Source organism: Salmo salar, chromosome 18 (assembly GCF_965601325.2).
Source record: "Salmo salar chromosome 18, fSalSal1, whole genome shotgun sequence".
Taxonomy (NCBI): Eukaryota; Metazoa; Chordata; class Actinopteri; order Salmoniformes; family Salmonidae; genus Salmo; species Salmo salar.
Window position 1 is genome coordinate 94,668,358 of NC_138308.1, and position 25,931 is coordinate 94,694,288.

A 25,931-nucleotide genomic window follows, 5' to 3' on the forward strand; every position below is an offset into this window, starting at 1 on the left:
AATGGGGCTATTGTCTACTAGGAGGAGAGGAGAGGAGGGGTGAGGAGGAGGAGGAGAGGAGGGGTGGGGGTTCAGACGAGGGAGGAGGGAATTGGGAGATCGAATCGGAACGCTCATGTCCAAATTATGCACACGTCTTTTCCCTTCTTCACTCACTTGCTCTTAATTCCTTTTTTTTTTTGTCTATATCAGTTCTGTCATCTCCTTGTCCTTCTCCTGGAAGGTATCCTCCTCCTCTCTCCTCAAATTGAATCTTTGTCATGCAGTGACTCTCTTTCATTCTATATTCATCTCTTCATTCTCTCTCTCCTCTGTTCTCTCTCTGTTCTCTGTTCTCTCTCTCTCCTCTGTTCTCTCTCTCTCTGTTCTCTCTCTCTCTCTCTGTTCTCCCTCTCTCTCTCTCTCTCTCTCTCTGTTCTCCCTCTCTCTCTCTCTCTCTGTTCTCCCTCTCTCTCTCTGTTCGTTCTTTTTTCCTCTAAGTTCAGTAGGAGAAAGTTCACTTCCACTGGGGAATTTTCAGTAGTACATCTCACATTTCTCTGTCTATGAAGTGGAACAAGATTGATCACCTGTATCTAGTTACCACATACACACACACAGTGTCTTGTCTCTCAAAGCTCCTTATTTAACAAATAATTCCCTGTCAGAAAAAACAGAAAGGTGTCCCACTTTTACTCATTCTGTCCTTGTCCCCTTTACCATCATCCCCCTGTCTTTGTCTCCTCACCCTGCCCTTTTCCTCGTCAGTAACCAGCTAGGAGACTCTAGTTCTCTGTTCTCTAACATCATATTTAGTGACGTCAGTAACCAGCTAGGATACTCTAGTTCTCTGTTCTCTAACATCATATTTAGTGACGTCAGTAACCAGCTAGGATACTCTAGTTCTCTGTTCTCTAACGTCATATTTAGTGACGTCAGTAACCAGCTAGGATACTCTAGTTCTCTGTTCTCTAACATCATATTTAGTGACGTCAGTAACCAGCTAGGATACTCTAGTTCTCTGTTCTCTCTAACGTCATATTTAGTGACGTCAGTAACCAGCTAGGATACTCTAGTTCTCTGTTCTCTAACATCATATTTAGTGACGTCAGTAACCAGCTAGGATACTCTAGTTCTCTGTTCTCTCTAACGTCATATTTAGTGACGTCAGTAACCAGCTAGGATACTCTAGTTCTCTGTTCTCTAACGTCATATTTAGTGACGTCAGTAACCAGCTAGGAGACTCTAGTTCTCTGTTCTCTAACGTCATATTTAGTGACGTCAGTAACCAGCTAGGAGACTCTAGTTCTCTGTTCTCTAACATCATATTTAGTGACGTCAGTAACCAGCTAGGATACTCTAGTTCTCTGTTCTCTAACATCATATTTAGTGACGTCAGTAACCAGCTAGGATACTCTAGTTCTCTGTTCTCTAACATCATATTTAGTGACGTCAGTAACCAGCTAGGATACTCTAGTTCTCTGTTCTCTAACATCATATTTAGTGACGTCAGTAACCAGCTAGGATACTCTAGTTCTCTGTTCTCTAACATCATATTTAGTGACGTCAGTAACCAGCTAGGATACTCTAGTTCTCTGTTCTCTAACATCATATTTAGTGACGTCAGTAACCAGCTAGGATACTCTAGTTCTCTGTTCTCTAACATCATATTTAGTGACGTCAGTAACCAGCTAGGATACTCTAGTTCTCTGTTCTCTAACATCATATTTAGTGACGTCAGTAACCAGCTAGGAGACTCTAGTTCTCTGTTCTCTAACATCATATTTAGTGACGTCAGTAACCAGCTAGGATACTCTAGTTCTCTGTTCTCTAACGTCATATTTAGTGACGTCAGTAACCAGCTAGGATACTCTAGTTCTCTGTTCTCTAACGTCATATTTAGTGACGTCAGTAACCAGCTAGGATACTCTAGTTCTCTGTTCTCTAACGTCATATTTAGTGACGTCAGTAACCAGCTAGGAGACTCTAGTTCTCTGTTCTCTAACATCATATTTAGTGACGTCAGTAACCAGCTAGGATACTCTAGTTCTCTGTTCTCTAACATCATATTTAGTGACGTCAGTAACCAGCTAGGATACTCTAGTTCTCTGTTCTCTAACATCATATTTAGTGACGTCAGTAACCAGCTAGGATACTCTAGTTCTCTGTTCTCTAACATCATATTTAGTGACGTCAGTAACCAGCTAGGATACTCTAGTTCTCTGTTCTCTAACATCATATTTAGTGACGTCAGTAACCAGCTAGGATACTCTAGTTCTCTGTTCTCTAACATCATATTTAGTGACGTCAGTAACCAGCTAGGATACTCTAGTTCTCTGTTCTCTAACATCATATTTAGTGACGTCAGTAACCAGCTAGGATACTCTAGTTCTCTGTTCTCTAACATCATATTTAGTGACGTCAGTAACCAGCTAGGATACTCTAGTTCTCTGTTCTCTAACATCATATTTAGTGACGTCAGTAACCAGCTAGGATACTCTAGTTCTCTGTTCTCTAACATCATATTTAGTGACGTCAGTAACCAGCTAGGATACTCTAGTTCTCTGTTCTCTAACATCATATTTAGTGACGTCAGTAACCAGCTAGGATACTCTAGTTCTCTGTTCTCTAACATCATATTTAGTGACGTCAGTAACCAGCTAGGATACTCTAGTTCTCTGTTCTCTAACATCATATTTAGTGACGTCAGTAACCAGCTAGGATACTCTAGTTCTCTGTTCTCTAACGTCATATTTAGTGACGTCAGTAACCAGCTAGGATACTCTAGTTCTCTGTTCTCTAACGTCATATTTAGTGACGTCAGTAACCAGCTAGGATACTCTAGTTCTCTGTTCTCTAACGTCATATTTAGTGACGTCAGTAACCAGCTAGGATACTCTAGTTCTCTGTTCTCTAACGTCATATTTAGTGACGTCAGTAACCAGCTAGGATACTCTAGTTCTCTGTTCTCTAACGTCATATTTAGTGACGTCAGTAACCAGCTAGGATACTCTAGTTCTCTGTTCTCTAACGTCATATTTAGTGACGTCAGTAACCAGCTAGGATACTCTAGTTCTCTGTTCTCTAACGTCATATTTAGTGACGTCAGTAACCAGCTAGGATACTCTAGTTCTCTGTTCTCTAACGTCATATTTAGTGACGTCAGTAACCAGCTAGGATACTCTAGTTCTCTGTTCTCTAACATCATATTTAGTGACGTCAGTAACCAGCTAGGATACTCTAGTTCTCTGTTCTCTAACATCATATTTAGTGACGTCAGTAACCAGCTAGGATACTCTAGTTCTCTGTTCTCTAACATCATATTTAGTGACGTCAGTAACCAGCTAGGATACTCTAGTTCTCTGTTCTCTAACATCATATTTAGTGACGTCAGTAACCAGCTAGGATACTCTAGTTCTCTGTTCTCTAACATCATATTTAGTGACGTCAGTAACCAGCTAGGATACTCTAGTTCTCTGTTCTCTAACATCATATTTAGTGACGTCAGTAACCAGCTAGGATACTCTAGTTCTCTGTTCTCTAACATCATATTTAGTGACGTCAGTAACCAGCTAGGATACTCTAGTTCTCTGTTCTCTAACGTCATATTTAGTGACGTCAGTAACCAGCTAGGATACTCTAGTTCTCTGTTCTCTAACGTCATATTTAGTGACGTCAGTAACCAGCTAGGATACTCTAGTTCTCTGTTCTCTAACGTCATATTTAGTGACGTCAGTAACCAGCTAGGATACTCTAGTTCTCTGTTCTCTAACGTCATATTTAGTGACGTCAGTAACCAGCTAGGATACTCTAGTTCTCTGTTCTCTAACGTCATATTTAGTGACGTCAGTAACCAGCTAGGATACTCTAGTTCTCTGTTCTCTAACGTCATATTTAGTGACGTCAGTAACCAGCTAGGATACTCTAGTTCTCTGTTCTCTAACGTCATATTTAGTGACGTCAGTAACCAGCTAGGATACTCTAGTTCTCTGTTCTCTAACGTCATATTTAGTGACGTCAGTAACCAGCTAGGATACTCTAGTTCTCTGTTCTCTAACGTCATATTTAGTGACGTCAGTAACCAGCTAGGATACTCTAGTTCTCTGTTCTCTAACGTCATATTTAGTGACGTCAGTAACCAGCTAGGATACTCTAGTTCTCTGTTCTCTAACGTCATATTTAGTGACGTCAGTAACCAGCTAGGATACTCTAGTTCTCTGTTCTCTAACGTCATATTTAGTGACGTCAGTAACCAGCTAGGATACTCTAGTTCTCTGTTCTCTAACGTCATATTTAGTGACGTCAGTAACCAGCTAGGATACTCTAGTTCTCTGTTCTCTAACGTCATATTTAGTGACGTCAGTAACCAGCTAGGATACTCTAGTTCTCTGTTCTCTAACGTCATATTTAGTGACGTCAGTAACCAGCTAGGATACTCTAGTTCTCTGTTCTCTAACGTCATATTTAGTGACGTCAGTAACCAGCTAGGATACTCTAGTTCTCTGTTCTCTAACGTCATATTTAGTGACGTCAGTAACCAGCTAGGATACTCTAGTTCTCTGTTCTCTAACGTCATATTTAGTGACGTCAGTAACCAGCTAGGATACTCTAGTTCTCTGTTCTCTAACGTCATATTTAGTGACGTCAGTAACCAGCTAGGATACTCTAGTTCTCTGTTCTCTAACGTCATATTTAGTGACGTCAGTAACCAGCTAGGATACTCTAGTTCTCTGTTCTCTAACGTCATATTTAGTGACGTCAGTAACCAGCTAGGAGACTCTAGTTCTCTGTTCTCTAACGTCATATTTAGTGACGTCAGTAACCAGCTAGGAGACTCTAGTTCTCTGTTCTCTAACGTCATATTTAGTGACGTCAGTAACCAGCTAGGAGACTCTAGTTCTCTGTTCTCTAACGTCATATTTAGTGACGTCAGTAACCAGCTAGGAGACTCTAGTTCTCTGTTCTCTAACGTCATATTTAGTGACGTCAGTAACCAGCTAGGAGACTCTAGTTCTCTGTTCTCTAACGTCATATTTAGTGACGTCAGTAACCAGCTAGGAGACTCTAGTTCTCTGTTCTCTAACGTCATATTTAGTGACGTCAGTAACCAGCTAGGAGACTCTAGTTCTCTGTTCTCTAACGTCATATTTAGTGACGTCAGTAACCAGCTAGGATACTCTAGTTCTCTGTTCTCTAACGTCATATTTAGTGACGTCAGTAACCAGCTAGGATACTCTAGTTCTCTGTTCTCTAACGTCATATTTAGTGACGTCAGTAACCAGCTAGGATACTCTAGTTCTCTGTTCTCTAACGTCATATTTAGTGACGTCAGTAACCAGCTAGGAGACTCTAGTTCTCTGTTCTCTAACGTCATATTTAGTGACGTCAGTAACCAGCTAGGAGACTCTAGTTCTCTGTTCTCTAACGTCATATTTAGTGACGTCAGTAACCAGCTAGGAGACTCTAGTTCTCTGTTCTCTAACGTCATATTTAGTGACGTCAGTAACCAGCTAGGAGACTCTAGTTCTCTGTTCTCTAACGTCATATTTAGTGACGTCAGTAACCAGCTAGGATACTCTAGTTCTCTGTTCTCTAACGTCATATTTAGTGACGTCAGTAACCAGCTAGGATACTCTAGTTCTCTGTTCTCTAACGTCATATTTAGTGACGTCAGTAACCAGCTAGGATACTCTAGTTCTCTGTTCTCTAACGTCATATTTAGTGACGTCAGTAACCAGCTAGGATACTCTAGTTCTCTGTTCTCTAACGTCATATTTAGTGACGTCAGTAACCAGCTAGGATACTCTAGTTCTCTGTTCTCTAACGTCATATTTAGTGACGTCAGTAACCAGCTAGGATACTCTAGTTCTCTGTTCTCTAACGTCATATTTAGTGACGTCAGTAACCAGCTAGGATACTCTAGTTCTCTGTTCTCTAACGTCATATTTAGTGACGTCAGTAACCAGCTAGGATACTCTAGTTCTCTGTTCTCTAACGTCATATTTAGTGACGTCAGTAACCAGCTAGGATACTCTAGTTCTCTGTTCTCTAACGTCATATTTAGTGACGTCAGTAACCAGCTAGGATACTCTAGTTCTCTGTTCTCTAACGTCATATTTAGTGACGTCAGTAACCAGCTAGGATACTCTAGTTCTCTGTTCTCTAACGTCATATTTAGTGACGTCAGTAACCAGCTAGGATACTCTAGTTCTCTGTTCTCTAACGTCATATTTAGTGACGTCAGTAACCAGCTAGGATACTCTAGTTCTCTGTTCTCTAACGTCATATTTAGTGACGTCAGTAACCAGCTAGGATACTCTAGTTCTCTGTTCTCTAACGTCATATTTAGTGACGTCAGTAACCAGCTAGGATACTCTAGTTCTCTGTTCTCTCTAACGTCATATTTAGTGACGTCAGTAACCAGCTAGGATACTCTAGTTCTCTGTTCTCTAACGTCATATTTAGTGACGTCAGTAACCAGCTAGGATACTCTAGTTCTCTGTTCTCTAACGTCATATTTAGTGACGTCAGTAACCAGCTAGGATACTCTAGTTCTCTGTTCTCTAACGTCATATTTAGTGACGTCAGTAACCAGCTAGGATACTCTAGTTCTCTGTTCTCTAACGTCATATTTAGTGACGTCAGTAACCAGCTAGGATACTCTAGTTCTCTGTTCTCTAACGTCATATTTAGTGACGTCAGTAACCAGCTAGGATACTCTAGTTCTCTGTTCTCTAACGTCATATTTAGTGACGTCAGTAACCAGCTAGGATACTCTAGTTCTCTGTTCTCTAACGTCATATTTAGTGACGTCAGTAACCAGCTAGGATACTCTAGTTCTCTGTTCTCTAACGTCATATTTAGTGACGTCAGTAACCAGCTAGGATACTCTAGTTCTCTGTTCTCTAACGTCATATTTAGTGACGTCAGTAACCAGCTAGGATACTCTAGTTCTCTGTTCTCTAACGTCATATTTAGTGACGTCAGTAACCAGCTAGGATACTCTAGTTCTCTGTTCTCTAACGTCATATTTAGTGACGTCAGTAACCAGCTAGGATACTCTAGTTCTCTGTTCTCTAACGTCATATTTAGTGACGTCAGTAACCAGCTAGGATACTCTAGTTCTCTGTTCTCTAACGTCATATTTAGTGACGTCAGTAACCAGCTAGGATACTCTAGTTCTCTGTTCTCTAACGTCATATTTAGTGACGTCAGTAACCAGCTAGGATACTCTAGTTCTCTGTTCTCTAACGTCATATTTAGTGACGTCAGTAACCAGCTAGGATACTCTAGTTCTCTGTTCTCTAACGTCATATTTATTGACGTCAGTAACCAGCTAGGATACTCTAGTTCTCTGTTCTCTAACGTCATATTTAGTGACGTCAGTAACCAGCTAGGATACTCTAGTTCTCTGTTCTCTAACGTCATATTTAGTGACGTCAGTAACCAGCTAGGATACTCTAGTTCTCTGTTCTCTAACGTCATATTTAGTGACGTCAGTAACCAGCTAGGATACTCTAGTTCTCTGTTCTCTAACGTCATATTTAGTGACGTCAGTAACCAGCTAGGATACTCTAGTTCTCTGTTCTCTAACGTCATATTTAGTGACGTCAGTAACCAGCTAGGATACTCTAGTTCTCTGTTCTCTAACGTCATATTTAGTGACGTCAGTAACCAGCTAGGATACTCTAGTTCTCTGTTCTCTAACGTCATATTTAGTGACGTCAGTAACCAGCTAGGATACTCTAGTTCTCTGTTCTCTAACGTCATATTTAGTGACGTCAGTAACCAGCTAGGATACTCTAGTTCTCTGTTCTCTAACGTCATATTTAGTGACGTCAGTAACCAGCTAGGATACTCTAGTTCTCTGTTCTCTAACGTCATATTTAGTGACGTCAGTAACCAGCTAGGATACTCTAGTTCTCTGTTCTCTCACATCATATTTAGTGACGTCAGTAACCAGCTAGGATACTCTAGTTCTCTAACATCATGTCATTAAATAGCCGACCACACAAGGGTTCGTGGTCAGCTGTTTGACCTGCAGCTGGTACTTGTGGAACATTCTGAGCATTCTCTGACGCACATCCACAGACTTGAGGTTAGGTTGAAGTGCAACGCCGAACTCGGTCCTTCTAGGAAACAAAGAGGAACCAAACAAAGGTTCCTACCTATTTAACCACTTGACAGTGCTTAATGACTTGGTTGTGTGCGAGCGAGGGAGACGGGGAGATAAAGAGATGGAGTCCCCCCTCTTAACCATGGGAATTCCCTTGTTGACGCTCACAGTCAATTGAAGTTACTTAATTAGCGAACTTCTAACGTTGACAAAAGCCTTGACGTAGACCGTGACCTAGGCTACGCCATAGGAGCTTCTTAAACGAAGAGTGCACGCTTTCTTCCTTTGTTAGGCTGTACGTTTCTCCAACCTATTCAGACCTTTCTAGCGTCTACGTTCTCTGTTCCTTCTCTAAGGATCAGCTGAACCTCGGTCTGTTACTTGGGAAATATCAAGAAAACCTTTGGAATTGGCAGAGGGGGTGGAGGATGGTTGGAAGAGGATGGTTGGAGTATTGGGAAGAGTGGAGGATGGTAGAAAGAGGATGGTTGGAGTATTGGGAAGAGTGGAGGATGGTAGGAAGAGGATGGTTGGAGTATTGGGAAGAGTGGAGGATGGTAGGAAGAGGATGGTTGGAGTATTGGGAAGAGTGGAGGATGGTAGGAAGAGGATGGTTGGAGTATTGGGAAGAGTGGAGGATGGTAGGAAGAGGATGGTTGGAGTATTGGGAAGAGTGGAGGATGGTAGGAAGAGGATGGTTGGAGTATTGGGAAGAGTGGAGGATGGTAGGAAGAGGATGGTTGGAGTATTGGGAAGAGTGGAGGATGGTAGGAAGAGGATGGTTGGAGTATTGGGAAGAGTGGAGGATGGTAGGAAGAGGATGGTTGGAGTATTGGGAAGGGTGGAGGATGGTAGGAAGAGGATGGTTGGAGTATTGGGAAGGGTGGATGATGGTAGAAAGAGGATGGTTGGAGTATTGGGAAGAGTGGAGGATGGTAGGAAGAGGATGGTTGGAGTATTGGGAAGAGTGGAGGATGGTAGGAAGAGGATGGTTGGAGTATTGGGAAGGGTGGAGGATGGTAGAAAGAGGATGGTTGGAGTATTGGGAAGAGTGGAGGATGGTAGAAAGAGGATGGTTGGAGTATTGGGAAGAGTGGAGGATGGTAGAAAGAGGATGGTTGGAGTATTGGGAAGAGTGGAGGATGGTAGGAAGAGGATGGTTGGAGTATTGGGAAGAGTGGAGGATGGTAGAAAGAGGATGGTTGGAGTATTGGGAAGAGTGGAGGATGGTAGAAAGAGGATGGTTGGAGTATTGGGAAGAGTGGAGGATGGTAGAAAGAGGATGGTTGGAGTATTGGGAAGAGTGGAGGATGGTAGAAAGAGGATGGTTGGAGTATTGGGAAGAGTGGAGGATGGTAGGAAGAGGATGGTTGGAGTATTGGGAAGAGTGGAGGATGGTAGGAAGAGGATGGTTGGACTATTGGGAAGAGTGGAGGATGGTAGAAAGAGGATGGTTGGAGTATTGGGAAGAGTGGAGGATGGTAGAAAGAGGATGGTTGGAGTATTGGGAAGAGTGGAGGATGGTAGGAAGAGGATGGTTGGAGTATTGGGAAGAGTGGAGGATGGTAGAAAGAGGATGGTTGGAGTATTGGGAAGAGTGGAGGATGGTAGAAAGAGGATGGTTGGAGTATTGGGAAGAGTGGAGGATGGTAGAAAGAGGATGGTTGGAGTATTGGGAAGAGTGGAGGATGGTAGAAGAGGATGGTTGGAGTATTGGGAAGAGTGGAGGATGGTAGGAAGAGGATGGTTGGAGTATTGGGAAGAGTGGAGGATGGTAGAAAGAGGATGGTTGGAGTATTGGGAAGAGTGGAGGATGGTAGAAAGAGGATGGTTGGAGTATTGGGAAGAGTGGAGGATGGTAGAAAGAGGATGGTTGGAGTATTGGGAAGAGTGGAGGATGGTAGGAAGAGGATGGTTGGAGTATTGGGAAGAGTGGAGGATGGTAGGAAGAGGATGGTTGGACTATTGGGAAGAGTGGAGGATGGTAGAAAGAGGATGGTTGGAGTATTGGGAAGAGTGGAGGATGGTAGAAAGAGGATGGTTGGAGTATTGGGAAGAGTGGAGGATGGTAGGAAGAGGATGGTTGGAGTATTGGGAAGAGTGGAGGATGGTAGAAAGAAGATGGTTGGAGTATTGGGAAGAGTGGAGGATGGTAGAAAGAGGATGGTTGGAGTATTGGGAAGAGTGGAGGATGGTAGAAAGAGGATGGTTGGAGTATTGGGAAGAGTGGAGGATGGTAGGAAGAGGATGGTTGGAGTATTGGGAAGAGTGGAGGATGGTAGGAAGATGATGGTTGGAGTATTGGGAAGAGTGGAGGATGGTAGGAAGAGGATGGTTGGAGTATTGGGAAGAGTGGAGGATGGTAGAAAGAGGATGGTTGGAGTATTGGGAAGAGTGGAGGATGGTAGGAAGAGGATGGTTGGAGTATTGGGAAGAGTGGAGGATGGTAGAAAGAGGATGGTTGGACTATTGGGAAGAGTGGAGGATGGTAGAAAGAGGATGGTTGGAGTATTGGGAAGAGTGGAGGATGGTAGGAAGATGATGGTTGGAGTATTGGGAAGAGTGGAGGATGGTAGGAAGAGGATGGTTGGAGTATTGGGAAGAGTGGAGGATGGTAGAAAGAGGATGGTTGGAGTATTGGGAAGAGTGGAGGATGGTAGAAAGAGGATGGTTGGAGTATTGGGAAGAGTGGAGGATGGTAGAAAGAGGATGGTTGGAGTATTGGGAAGAGTGGAGGATGGTAGGAAGAGGATGGTTGGAGTATTGGGAAGAGTGGAGGATGGTAGGAAGAGGATGGTTGGACTATTGGGAAGAGTGGAGGATGGTAGAAAGAGGATGGTTGGAGTATTGGGAAGAGTGGAGGATGGTAGAAAGAGGATGGTTGGAGTATTGGGAAGAGTGGAGGATGGTAGGAAGAGGATGGTTGGAGTATTGGGAAGAGTGGAGGATGGTAGAAAGAAGATGGTTGGAGTATTGGGAAGAGTGGAGGATGGTAGAAAGAGGATGGTTGGAGTATTGGGAAGAGTGGAGGATGGTAGAAAGAAGATGGTTGGAGTATTGGGAAGAGTGGAGGATGGTAGAAAGAGGATGGTTGGAGTATTGGGAAGAGTGGAGGATGGTAGGAAGATGATGGTTGGAGTATTGGGAAGAGTGGAGGATGGTAGGAAGAGGATGGTTGGAGTATTGGGAAGAGTGGAGGATGGTAGAAAGAGGATGGTTGGAGTATTGGGAAGAGTGGAGGATGGTAGGAAGAGGATGGTTGGAGTATTGGGAAGAGTGGAGGATGGTAGAAAGAGGATGGTTGGACTATTGGGAAGAGTGGAGGATGGTAGAAAAGAGGATGGTTGGAGTATTGGGAAGAGTGGAGGATGGTAGGAAGATGATGGTTGGAGTATTGGGAAGAGTGGAGGATGGGGTAGGAAGAGGATGGTTGGAGTATTGGGAAGAGTGGAGGATGGTAGAAAGAGGATGGTTGGAGTATTGGGAAGAGTGGAGGATGGTGCTTTGTTTTGAGGTGAAATGGAAGAGAGGATGATGGGTGATGCAATCTGTCAACTGTTTTGTCTCTTGAAGATATGTTGTTGTGTTTATGTACGTTTGTGTGTGTACCAGGCCCAGGTCCAGCGCTCTCTGGACAGCGCTGTGTCACTCCAACAGAGAGCTGCGGTTGGTCGACGGCTGAGGAAGGAGGCGGGACTAGGCGCGGGGACTGACATTGACGGACAGGGCAGCAGCCCAATGTCTGAACAAGACTCTGGAGTACTGGATGTAGAGGATGAGGAGGATGAAGATGAGGTACTTGTTTGGGGATTGTTTGTGTGCATGTCTCTGTGGGGGGGGGAGTGTGTCTGTGGGGGGGGAGTGTGTGGGGGGGTGGTGTCTCTGGGGGGGGAGTGTGTCTGTGGGCTGTGGGAGTGTGTCTGTGGGGGGGGTGGCTGTGGGAGTGTGTCTGTGGGGGGAGGGAGTGTGTCTGTGGGGGGAGGGAGTGTGTCTGTGGGGGGGGGGAGGGGGTGGGGGGGAAGTGTGTCTGTGGGGGGGGGGGTGTCTGTGGGGGGGGGGTGTCTGTGGGGGGGAGTGTATCTGTGGGGGGGGGGGGGAGTGTGTCTGTGGGGGAGTGTGTCTCGGGGGGGGGGTTGTGTGCCTTAGTGTGTGTGAGTTTTATGTTTGTGGGGGGGGGTGGCTGTGGGAGTGTGTCTGTGGGGGGAGGGAGTGTGTCTGTGGGGGGAGGGAGTGTGTCTGTGGGGGGAGGGAGTGTGTCTGTGGGGGGAGGGAGTGTGTCTGTGGGGGGGGGAGGGGGTGGGGGGGAAGTGTGTCTGTGGGGGGGGGTGTCTGTGGGGGGGGTGTCTGTGGGGGGGGGGGTGTATCTGTGGGGGGGGGGGAGTGTGTCTGTGGGGGAGTGTGTCTCTGGGGGGGGGGGGGGGAGTGTCTGTGGGGGGGGGGGCGGTTGTGTGCCTTAGTGTGTGTGAGTTTTATGTTTTCAGGGGAAAACCCATTGAGACCAGGATCTCATACAGAAGGGGGCCCTGATCACAGTAACACAACAATAAGATTCAATATGAAACAAAACGGTGATCAAATACAATATCAAACGTTGGTCCACTTGGTGACCCCTCCAACATTATCTCTCTCTCTCATGCCCTTCACTTCTCTCTCTCTCATGCCCTTCACTTCTCTCTCTCTCATGCCCTTCACTTCTCTCTCTCTCATGCCCTTCACTTCTCTCTCTCTCATGCCCTTCACTTCTCTCTCTCTCATGCCCTTCACTTCTCTCTCTCTCTCATGCCCTTCACTTCTCTCTCTCTCATGCCCTTCACTTCTCTCTCTCTCATGCCCTTCACTTCTCTCTCTCTCTCATGCCCTTCACTTCTCTCTCTCTCTCATGCCCTTCACTTCTCTCTCTCTCTCATGCCCTTCACTTCTCTCTCTCTCATGCCCTTCACTTCTCTCTCTCTCATGCCCTTCACTTCTCTCTCTCTCTCATGCCCTTCACTTCTCTCTCTCTCTCATGCCCTTCACTTCTCTCTCTCTCTCATGCCCTTCACTTCTCAATCTGCTCCCTCCTTTTAAACTTCTGTTACCCCCTTGAGAACCTCTCTCCTCTCTGTCTTTCCGTTCTCCCTCTTTCCTGTGCCAGGACTGAGACAGAGGACATTCTCCGGTTGGGCAGCAGTAATTTTACAACTCCCACTTCACTCCTTGAGAAATATGCACCAAATATCTTAGTTAAGTGTAAAAAAAATAATAATAATCTCCTCGGCAACAACATCAAGATTAATGGTAGATTTCTGAGGTTATTTTAGATGAATTAGGACTATTTTGAGGTGTATGCTGGTTACGGCGTCACAGGAGAGGGCGAGGGGCGGGCCGAGGTCAGGGGAGAGGGCGAGGGGCGGGCCGAGGTCAGGGGAGGGGGCGGGCCGAGGTCAGGGGAGGGGGCGGGCCGAGGTCAGGGGAGGGGGCGGGCCGAGGTCAGGGGAGGGGGCGGGCCGAGGTCAGGGGAGGGGGCGGGCCGAGGTCAGGGGAGGGGGCGGGCCGAGGTCAGGGGAGGGGGCGAGGGGCGGGCCGAGGAGAGGGCGAGGGGCGGTCAGGGGAGAGGGCGAGGGGCGGTCAGGGGAGAGGGCGAGGGGTGGTCAGGGGAGAGGGGGCGGGCCGAGGACAGGGGAGAGGGGGCGGGCGATGGGAGAGGGTGATGGGTGGGCCGAGGTCAGGGGTGAGGGGCGGGCCGAGGTCAGGGGAATCGAATCAAATTTTATTTGTCAATGCGCCAAATACAATAGTGTGTGCATTGATTGATTTATTGAGCTGGTTTTGGCTGACTGCATGGGGCTACAGATGACAAGCAATCTGTTCCCTTCCGGCTGCGCTGATAGACAGAGTTCATCCGTGAGACACATTTGACAGAAGTACAGAAAGTAACAATAATTCTACTTCTCGAACCGTTTTTCATGTTCTAGTATTGAAAAAGCTGTAAGCTGTAAAAACACAGTATGTATAAACTCCCAGGGTAAAACACCAATGTTTCTGCATCACTGTGCTTCTTCAGGGTGATGTCATGAATGCTTGAACCAGGTTCTTTAGACAAAACAGTGCAATTTTAGTGCAACCAATGACAATGAGGGGTGTGTCATAATGATTAGGTTGGTTAGAATGAATTGAGTGATACTATTAGACAATAGTTTACATCATATTGAATATATTAGTGCTACTGTTAGCATTAGCATTAGTTTCCATCATATTGAATATATTAGGCTATTGTCAGCATTAGCTATAGTTTATTTATTAAATATATTAGTCTTGTTAGCATTAACATTAGTTTACAGCATATTGAATATAGTAGGCTATTGTTAGCATTAGTTTACATCATATTGAATATAGTAGGCTATTGTTAGCGTTAGCATTAGTTTACATCATGTTGAATATAGTAGGATGTTATGATTAGGATTAGCATTAGTTTACATCATATTGAATATAGTAGGCTATTGTTAGCGTTAGCATTAGTTTACATCATATTGAATATAGTAGGCTATTGTTAGCATTAGTTTACATCATATTGAATATAGTAGGCTATTGTTAGCATTAGTTTACATCATGTTGAATATAGTATGATGTTATGATTAGGATTAGCATTAGTTTACATCATATTGAATATAGTAGGCTATTGTTAGCGTTAGCATTAGTTTACATCATGTTGAATATAGTAGGATGTTATGATTAGGATTAGCATTAGTTTACATCATATTGAATATAGTAGGCTATTGTTAGCATTAGTTTACATCATATTGAATATAGTAGGCTATTGTTAGCATTAGTTTACATCATGTTGAATATAGTAGGATGTTATGATTAGGATTAGCATTAGTTTACATCATATTGAATATAGTAGGCTATTGTTAGCGTTAGCATTAGTTTACATCATGTTGAATATAGTAGGCTATTGTTAGCATTAGTTTACATCATATTGAATATAGTAGGCTATTGTTAGCATTAGTTTACATCATGTTGAATATAGTATGATGTTATGATTAGGATTAGCATTAGTTTACATCATATTGAATATAGTAGGCTATTGTTAGCGTTAGCATTAGTTTACATCATGTTGAATATAGTAGGCTATTGTTAGCATTAGTTTACATCATGTTGAATATAGTATGATGTTATGATTAGGATTAGCATTAGTTTACATCATATTGAATATAGTAGGCTATTGTTAGCATTAGTTTACATCATGTTGAATATAGTAGGATGTTATGATTAGGATTAGCATTCGTTTACATCAACATACATTATTGTTTTAATTTAATTTCCAGAAGAAGGCACAGTGATGCCAAAATGTATTATTTTTTTTTTTACCCAATAAATTACTGGAAGTTTTATACATAGTGTGTGACTCTTTTGTTTTTATAGCTTACAATATTCACTGTTAGTCAGCACCTCGACACTAAATCATTTTATCTGGCTGTGTGCCAGTTTATGCTTTTTATTAGACTAGTTTTGAAAAAGTACAGAAGTTTTGGTTTACCATACAGCCCTATACTGAGTGTACAGATAGGGCTAGTGAAGCCAGTCTGGGTAACCATTCATTAAGGTTTATGGATTGGGGGGTAGAAGCCGGCTCGGACCCTGTTGGTCCGAGCCGGAGAAAGAGATGGCAGAGGTGAGAGGTAGGCAGAACACCTCTTCCCGTGCCAGGCTGAGAAGTTGGCCTAGGCTAAGGCAGGAAGAGTACATAAAGTTTGAGACGGAGGTAGAACAAAGGGTAAGGGCTCAGTCAAGGCTAGGGAAAGAGACTGCAGAGGGAGGGAGAACAAAGGGTAAGGGCTCAGTCAAGGCTAGGGAAAGAGACTGCAGAGGGAGGGAGGGAGGGAGAGGATGGAAGGGGGACGCTATGGTAGGGTGGCACCTCTTCTGTGATCTCCTTCCAGCCCTTTCCGACAACCTTTCTAACAAAGGCATGACCCCTAGTCACTACCTTCTGACCCCTAGTCACTACCTTCTGACCCCTAGTCACTACCTTCTGACCCCTAGTCACTACCTTCTGACCCCTAGTCGCTACCTTCTGACCCCTAGTCGCTACCTTCTGACCCCTAGTCGCGCTACCTTCTGACCCCTAGTCGCGCTACCTTCTGACCCCTAGTCGCGCTACCTTCTGACCCCTAGTCGCGCTACCTTCTGACCCCTAGTCGCGCTACCTTCTGACCCCTAGTCGCGCTACCTTCTGACCCCTAGTCGCGCTACCTTCTGACCCCTAGTCGCGCTACCTTCTGACCCCTAGTCGCGCTACCTTCTGACCCCTAGTCGCGCTACCTTCTGACCCCTAGTCGCGCTACCTTCTGACCCCTAGTCGCGCTACCTTCTGACCCCTAGTCGCGCTACCTTCTGACCCCTAGTCGCGCTACCTTCTGACCCCTAGTCGCGCTACCTTCTGACCCCTAGTCGCGCTACCTTCTGACCCCTAGTCGCGCTACCTTCTGACCCCTAGTCGCGCTACCTTCTGACCCCTAGTCGCGCTACCTTCTGACCCCTAGTCGCGCTACCTTCTGACCCCTAGTCGCGCTACCTTCTGACCCCTAGTCGCGCTACCTTCTGACCCCTAGTCGCGCTACCTTCTGACCCCTAGTCGCGCTACCTTCTGACCCCTAGTCGCGCTACCTTCTGACCCCTAGTCGCGCTACCTTCTGACCCCTAGTCGCGCTACCTTCTGACCCCTAGTCGCGCTACCTTCTGACCCCTAGTCGCGCTACCTTCTGACCCCTAGTCGCGCTACCTTCTGACCCCTAGTCGCGCTACCTTCTGACCCCTAGTCGCGCTACCTTCTGACCCCTAGTCGCGCTACCTTCTGACCCCTAGTCGCGCTACCTTCTGACCCTGTTCTTAACCCCCTGTGTCACCCTGTTCTTAACCTCCTGTTATTTCCCATACTCCCCACCTACCTCTGCCCTAGCCTTGACTGACCGTTGACCCTTTCCCTGGGGTTGTTATATGACTCCAAAACCCCCCCCAAAAAAACATTCCACTGTGTTTGTTTTCTTATTGTGTGTGTTTCCCCTCCTGTCCCAAGGCAGTGCTGTTCTAAGCTGGTGGTGTTCCTAGGTCAGTACATGAAAGCCTGGTATTGTCTTCCAACTTGCTTTTAACAGCTAAGAAATGGTTTTCCACAGAGCTATAGACAGGATGGGGTCTGTTAGTCTGTGTGATTGTTCAGAACATCAGGTGTCTTAAACAAAAGCGTCCCCAATGCCACCAGTGTAGTGACCCAGCCAACCCCTCTACCCTTTAGAGAGGGTCAAATGGTCAAGTTGTATTGGCTTGCTGTGTTTTTCCTACTACCCCCAATCAAAATCAAACCATACTTTATTTTGTCACATGCGCTGAATAAGTGTGGACTTTACCGTGAAATGCTTACTTACAGGACCTTAACCAACAGTGCAGTTCAAGAAGAGTTAAGAAAAATATTTACCAAGTTGACTAAAATAAAAAGTAACACAATAAGAATATGAATAACGAGGCTATATACAGGGGGCACCAGTACCGAGTCAGTGTGCTGGGGTACAGGCTAGTTGAGGTAATTAGTACATGTAGGTAGGGGTGAAGTGACTATGCATAGATAATAAACAGAGAGTAGAGCAGTGTACAAAGGGGAGGGGGTTCAATGTAAATTGTCCGGTGGCGATTTTATTAATTGTTCAGCAGTCTAATGGCTTGGGGGTAGAAACTGTTGAGGAGCCTTTTGGTCCTAGACTTTGTGCTCCGGTACCGCTTGCCGTGTGGTAGCAGAGAAAACAGTCTATAACTTGGGTGACTGGAGTCTCTGACAATTTTATCAGCTTTCCTCTGACACTGCCAATTGTGTAGGTCCTGGATGGCAGGAAGCTTGGCCCCAGTGATGTATTGGCCGTTCGTACTATCCTCTGTCGCGTCTTACGGTCAGATGCCGAGCAGTTGCCATACCAGGCGGTCATGTAACCGGTCAGGATGCTCTCGATGGTGCAGCTGTAGAACCTTTTGAGGATCTGGGGGCCAAATTCCAAATCTTTTCAGTCTTTTGAGGGGGAATAGGTTTTGTCGTGCCCTCTTCGCTACTGTCCTGGTATGTTTGGACCATGATAGTTCGTTGGTGATGTAGACACCAAGGAACTTAACTCTAGACCCGCTCCACTTCAGCCCTGTCGATGTTAATGGGGGCCTGTTCAGCCCGCCTCTTCCTATAGTCCACGATCAGCTCCTTTGTCTTGCTCACATTGAGGGAGAGGTTGTTATCCTGGCACCACGCTGCCAGTTCTCTGACCACCTCCTATAGTCCGTCTCATCGTTGTCGGTGATCAGGCCGTCCACTGTTGTGTCCTCAGCAAACTTAATGATGGTGATGGAGTCATTTTTGGCCATGCAGGAGGGAACTAAGTACACACCCCTGAGGGACCCCGGTGTTAAGGATCAGCGTGGCAGACGTGTTGTTGCCTACCCTTACCACCTGGTGGTGTCCTGTCAGGAAGTCCAGGATCCAGTTGAAGAGGGAGGTGTCCCAGAGTCCTTAGCTTATTGATGAGCTTTGTTGGCACTCTGTTGTTGAACGCTGATTCTCACATATGTGTTCCTTTTGTTCAGGTGAGAAAGGGCAGTGTGGAGTGCGAATGAGATTGCGTCATCTGTGGATCTGTTGGGGCGGTATGCGAATTGGAGTGGGTCTAGGGTGTCCGGGAGGATGCTGTTGATGTGAGCCATGACCAGCCTTTCAAAGCACTTCATGGCTACAGACATGAGTGCCACGGGCGGTAATCATTTAGGCAGGTTACCTTTGCTTCTTTGGGCACAGGGACTATGGTGGTCTGCTTGAAACATGTACTGTAGGTATTAGACTCGGTCAGGGAGAGGTTGAAAATGTCAGTGGAGACACTTGACAGTTGGTCTGCGCATGCTTTGAGTACACGTCTGGCCCAGCAGCTTTGTGAATGTTGACCTGTTTAAAGGTTTTGTTCACATCGGCTACCGAAAGCGTTATCACACAGTCATCCAGAACAACTGGTGCTCTTGTGCGCGCTTCAGTGTTGCTTGCCTCGAAGCGAGCATTTAGCTCGTCTGGTAGGCTCGCGTCACTGGGCAGCTCGCGTCTGAGTTTCCCTTTGTAGTCTGTAATAGTTTTCAAGCCCTGCCACATCTGACGATCATCAGAGCCAGTGTAGTAGGATTCAATCTTAATCCTGTATTGACCCTTTGCCTGTTTGATGGTTCGTCTGAGGGCATAGTGGGATTTCTTATAAGTGTCCGGATTCGGCTCCCGCTCCTTGAAAGCTCTAGCCTTTAGCTCAATGCAGATGTTGCCTGTAATCTTCTGGTTGGGATATTTACGTACAGTCACTGTGGGGGGGATGTCATCGATGCACTTATTGATGAAGTCGATGACTGAGGTGCTGTACTCCTCAATGCCTTTGGTTGAATCCTAGAACTTATTCCAGTCTGTGCTAGAAAAACAGTCCTGTAGTTTAGCATCTGCGTCATCTGACCACTTCCATATTGAGCGAGTCACTGGTACTTCCTGCTTTAGTTTTTGCTTGTAAGCAGGAATCTGGAGGATATAATTACGGTCAGATTTGCCAAATGGACCGCGAGGGAGAGCTTTGTATGCTTCTCTGTGTGTAGAGTAAAGGTGGTCTAGGATTTCTTTTTTCTCTGGTTGCACATGTGACATGCTGATAAATATTTGGTCAAACTGATTTAAGTTTGCCTGCATTAAAGTCCCCGGCCACTAGGTGCGCCGCTTCTGGATGAGCATTTTCTTCTTTGTTTATGGCCTTAGAGTTGGTTGAGAGCGGTCTTAGTGCCAGCTTCGTTCTGTGGTGGTAAATAGACGGCCACGAATAATATAGATGAGAACTCTCTTGGTAGATAGTGTGGTCTACAGCTTATCATGAGGTACTCTACCTCAGGCGAGCAATACCTCAAGACTTCTTTAATGTTAGATGTTGACTTGCTCAAGTTGTATTGACTTGCTGTATTTTTCTACTACCTCCCCTGTCCTGACTGACAGACAGATGTCTAGTCTCCTCTTCTCTCCTTTCACTCCTCCTCGCTGTCTGCATCCCTCATTCCAACCATGTTTCTCATCCTTCCTATATCTCTCTTGAACGTTCTCTCCCTCCATCATTGTGTTCAGATCCATTTCTTCTCACTTCCTGTCTTTCTATATCCCTCTGTTTCATCCCTTGTTCCAACCCTGTTTCTCATTCCTCCCATATCTCTCTCTAGAATCTTCCCTTCCTCTCATCCCGCCATCCCTTCCTCTCTCATCCTTCCATCCAAAGCTCACTAGAATAGGTATACATTTTTTCTCTGTTTTCACATGTTCTTGGCTCTAACATGCTCCTTGGTCTGTGTCCCAAATTGCACCCAATTCCCCATATGTGACCCACCATCTGGATTCGGTCTTATGTAGCAAAATTTGAAATTGTCTTCTTTACATTAGATAAAAGTAGAGACTCAGAGCTACCATATGATATATCATACACTACATTTGAGGAACAATTGGAAAGTAATTCTGCTTTGAAAGTTGATCAACTTGTAAACTCACTTTTGAGAAAATCACCTTTGAATGTTTTGGTATCTATTGAAGAGCTCTTCTTTGTCTCCACGCATTCAGCATCGTTCACACCCTCACCCTTATCTTTAGCCCCGCCCATCTCCTTTCGCTCTCGGAGCGTTCAGAGCGCACACTTGAGGCTCTGGCCGATGATTTGTTTACCTCTGGATAACATGAAAACAGCCTAACCAGCTCTGCTGGCAACAATTTCAATACAACGCTCGACAAGGCTCGATTGATTACGCTTTTTTTGCAGACGTTTACTGACACCGGCCATATTCAACAGGTGTTGTACACACGTCACGTAACGCTAGCTAACGAGCCAGCCAGCCAACGTTAGCTATTTAAACAGTGCCAACAATGCCACAGTGCTGGGAACTAACCAACCATGTCCAATGTTAGCTAGCTAACGTTAGGCTCTAACTAGAACAGCACACGGCTCTGGGAAACAAATAACGTCAGCTAGGGAGCTAGCCAGCTAACTAGCTAACCGGACGCTTTAGCTTGAAATGAAACAACTTTCTGTCAACATTTGAAAATGTGTAATATCTGAAAATGTAGCTAGCTGACGCTAGACTATTTACCTGTATACATCATTGTGTATGAACGCGTCTCCCTGTCAGGAATGCCATGCCACATTTGCCCCTCGTTTGAAGATGTAAATCGGAGAAAAGTGTTTTCTTTACCTATCATACTCTAATTCCACTGATTTCAAAATGGGATCCTCCAGAAAGTGGAGAGCAACACTTCTGCAGCTCCACTACACAATACATTTTTTTTAAAGCTGTGTTTGACAGGATTACCAACACAGACTGACAAGCTTCTATGGCAGACCAATCCAAACTCCTCTCTCGGCATGTCCAGCCCACCCATTATTTCAGCCAATCATGGCTAGTGGGAAGGTTGCTTTCTTTTTCTGTGGCTTAACCTACAACGCTCGTAATTTAACAATTTTAATCGTATTTGCAGATCGCATACAAGTTTAAGGCACACGAAAGTTCACATGTTCCAGAAGCCATTTCTGCCAAAAAACACGTTTTGATTAAAAAAAAATAATAATAAAAAACGTTTACGTTAAAACGGCTCTCCTGTGAAGTCGTGACTTGCGACATACACCTAGTTTCCTGAATCGGATCACACAGTGCACTACATTCTGTAGGCCCTGGTTAAAAGAAGTGCACTATATAGGGAATATGGTGCCAGTCCTGGTCTAAAGTAGTGCACTATATAGGGAATAGGGGGCCGTTTGGGAAGCAGACATGTTTGCTCCGGTACTTTGCCTCTCGTTTTAGCCTGAATGTGTTAAAGAAGGTAGAGAAATGGAGAGATACTGTAATGTAACAGGAAGATGAGGGAAAATGGAGGATGAGGAACTGAATGTGTAAACTGCCCGGGTCGTCCAGAAAAAACTAGGATAGATGGTGATTTTAGCATGTAAATCTTTGTGCCAGCAAAGCCACAACACTAAACAATACATTAATTGCAGTATAACGGTGACAAATGGTGCCCACAAACTGTTAGGGCCTACATAAAGCTGTCCCAACAACATCTTACCGCTGCCTGGTTAACAGCAGAGCCTTGTCTGGCAGGGAAAAAGCTAATTCAGCCTCATTTACTGCCTTTTTAAAAAAACATAGCTAATATGGCTGATTTTCTTTTAAACAAATGTGGTTTCTACTGACAATTGAAAGGTATAAACTATGGCATAAGGTCATCCGGAGTTTTGATTAAGACATTAATGAGCGAGTTAGGACGGACGTAGTCAATATAACTGTGTTCAGCACTTTTGAAATGTACAGCGACAGAATTCAGAACATGGGCTGGTCTTACAGTATTCTCCCTGTACACCAAGTTAGAACAGTAGGATAAATAAATGGGGCATATAAGCAGACAATGAAAGCTCTTACAATATTCAATGATTATATTTCTTTAAGACAGGCTACATGTGCACCACCGAGTCAGAACGGTAGGAGAAGTTATGAGGGGGAAAGGGACCAAATTATTAGGGTGAGACACATGGGCTACTAACAGCTTACTACACAACATACACTTAGTATTACTTCCTTATCTACCGTATACATATCTCCCTGGCATATTACATAATTTATGCAGCAGCATACAATACATTTTTGGACTCACCTTGTTATGCTGTGCTCACTTGAACAGGAAGTGGCGCGGCGGTCCTTCGTGGGCAAATTTTGTCATCAAAGAAAGACAGAGGCCGGATTTACAATTCCGAGTTGGATGACCGTTCAAAATGTATTTTCTCAGTCTGAGCTCTCGTTTGCTCCTGACTTCCCAGTTCCAATGTTTGCCATTAGCCACTGTCACCCATTCCTTCCAAACCACTCATTGTTGAATTTGCGATTTTCAACTTGATGTGTAATGTTTGTCTAATGACCGATACGTTTTATCTATAATTTCTCTTCATATGAATAAGGATTAAAACGGATTTGCCAGTAGATTGTCAACTTGATTCATGATGACTGCTAGCTACAATTTTTCAAGATATGATGTTGACATGATCAGTCCAATCAAAGCTACCGTACATATAATGTGATTTTGACGTCATTTTATCTGTGACCAATGACCTTGAGCCTTCTTGGAATGGCACTACTAATGTATCTCTATGGCAGCACCCAAACGACTTGAATTTTCATTGTCTACCCTTACTAAGGATTAGTGCCGTAGTGTCCCCATGAGTGACAGAACACTGAGCCAATCATGGCGCAACGCTCCATATTTTCTGCTGCCTTTCTTCACCACCACAGAAAGCACTGAGCTGGGCTGAAACACCTGTATATTCCTCTGGCTGCCCCTCCACCACAGAAAGCACTGAGCTGGGCTGACACACCTGTATATTCCTCTGGCTGCCCCTCCACCACCACAGAAAGCACTGAGCTGGGCTGAAACACCTGTATATTCCTCTGGCTGCCCCTCCACCACAGAAAGCACTGAGCTGGGCTGAAACACCTGTATATTCCTCTGGCTGCCCCTCCACCACAGAAAGCACTGAGCTGGGCTGAAACACCTGTATATTCCTCTGGCTGCCCCTCCACCACAGAAAGCACTGAGCTGGGCTGAAACACCTGTATATTCCTCTGGCTGCCCCTCCACCACAGAAAGCACTGAGCTGTGCTGAAACACCTGTATATTCCTCTGGCTGCCCCTCCACCACAGAAAGCACTGAGCTGGGCTGAAACACCTGTATATTCCTCTGGCTGCCCCTCCACCACCACAGAAAGCACTGAGCTGGGCTGAAACACCTGTATATTCCTCTGGCTGCCCCTCCACCACAGAAAGCACTGAGCTGGGCTGAAACACCTGTATATTCCTCTGGCTGCCCCTCCACCACAGAAAGCACTGAGCTGGGCTGAAACACCTGCATTTTGGGAGCTGCTTTACTCAAGAAATGTTTGTATGCGGCTTTATTAACTCAATGATATACACACTGCTCAAAAAAATAAAGGGAACACTTAAACAACACAATGTAACTCCAAGTCAATCACACTTCTGTGAAATCAAACTGTCCACTTAGGAAGCAACACTGATTGACAATAAATTTCACATGCTGTTGTGCAAATGGAATAGACAACAGGTGGAAATTATAGGCAATTAGCAAGACACCCCAAATAAAGGAGTGGTTCTGCAGGTGGGGACCACAGACCACTTCTTATTTCTTATGCTTCCTGGCTGATGTTTTGGTCACTTTTGAATGCTGGCGGTGCTTTCACTCTAGTGGTAGCATGAGACGGAGTCTACAACCCACACAAGTGGCTCAGGTAGTGCAGCTCATCCAGGATGGCACATCAATGCGAGCTGTGGCAAGAAGGTTTGCTGTGTCTGTCAGCATAGTGTCCAGAGCATGGAGGCGCTACCAGGAGACAGGCCAGTACATCAGGAGACGTGGAGGAGGCCGTAGGAGTGCAACAACCCAGCAGCAGGACCGCTACCGCCGCCTTTGTGCAAGGAGGGGCAGGAGGAGCACTGCCAGAGCCCTGCAAAATGACCTCCAGCAGGCCACAAATGTGCATGTGTCTGCTCAAACGGTCAGAAACAGACTCCATGAGGGTGGTATGAGGGCCCGACGTCCACAGGTGGGGGTTGTGCTTACAGCCCAACACCGTGCAGGATGTTTGGCATTTGCCAGAGAACACCAAGATTGGCAAATTCGCCACTGGTGCCCTGTGCTCTTCACAGATGAAAGCAGGTTCACACTGAGCACGTGACAGAGTCTGGAGACGCCGTGGTGAACGTTCTGCTGCCTGCAACATCCTCCAGCATGACTGGTTTGGCGGTGGGTCAGTCATGGTGTGGGGTGGCATTTCTTTGGGGGGCCGCACAGCCCTCCATGTGCTCGCCAGAGGTAGCCTGACTGCCATTAGGTACCGAGATGAGATCCTCAGACCCCTTGTGAGACCATATGCTGGTGCGGTTGGCCCTGGGTTCCTCCTAATGCAAGACAATGCTAGACCTCATGTGGCTGGAGTGTGTCAGCAGGGAGAGAAAGAGAGCGAGGGGGGAGAGGAGGAGAGCGAGGGGGGAGAGAAGGAGAGCGAGGGGGGGGAGAGAAGGAGAGCGAGGGGGGGAGAGAAGGAGAGCGAGGGGGAGAGAGAAGGAGAGCGAGGGGGGAGAGAAAGAGGTGAATAGATGGATGATCTGTGTGTTTTTTAAGGTTCTGAGCAGAGAGGAAGAGGAGAGAGTAGCTATTGGAAGGCCAACAGGCTCGTTGTTGTTATGGTTGTCTATTCTCTCGAGGGTCCGTCAAGGTTTTGGTGGAACAAAACCCTCAGAACTATTTCTCATCATTTGTTGTTAATCTACGTTTGGTAGATTAGATTTTATTGATTGTTGAGTGCCTTCAGAAAGTATGTAAGGTCCCTCATTCGAGCAGTGAATTTCAAACACCGATTCAACCACAGAAAGCAGGGAGGTTTTCCAATACCTCGGAAAGAAGCCTTGAGAGTCCTATTAGTAATAAAAAGCAGACATTGAATATCCCTTTGAGCATGGTGAAGTTATTAACTACACTTTGGATGGTGTATCAATACACCCAGTCACTACAAAGATACAGGCGTCCTTCCTAACTCAGTTCAATTTAAAACATTTGGGGTTAAATATCTGTGATTATAGAAAACTGAGGGTAGATCAACATTGTAGTTACTCCACAATACTAACCTAATTGACAGAGTGAAAAGGAAGCCTGTACACAATTTTTTTATTGTTGTTGCAATAAGGCATAAAGTTAAACTGCAACAACAACAA

At 45.3% G+C, this 25,931-nt stretch overlaps 1 protein-coding gene across 3 annotated transcripts in view; it reads left to right on the forward strand.

The window, feature by feature from the left end:
• Nucleotides 1-25,931, forward strand: part of exoc6b (exocyst complex component 6B) — a 171,569-nt gene that overhangs the window by 39,272 nt on the left and 106,366 nt on the right. For all 3 annotated transcript variants that reach the window (XM_082965346.1, XM_045701642.2, XM_045701644.2), the window contains exon 7: nt 11,708-11,890. In XM_082965346.1, coding sequence (XP_082821472.1) covers nt 11,708-11,890 — 183 coding nt within the window. The remainder of the gene's footprint in view (nt 1-11,707; nt 11,891-25,931) is intronic.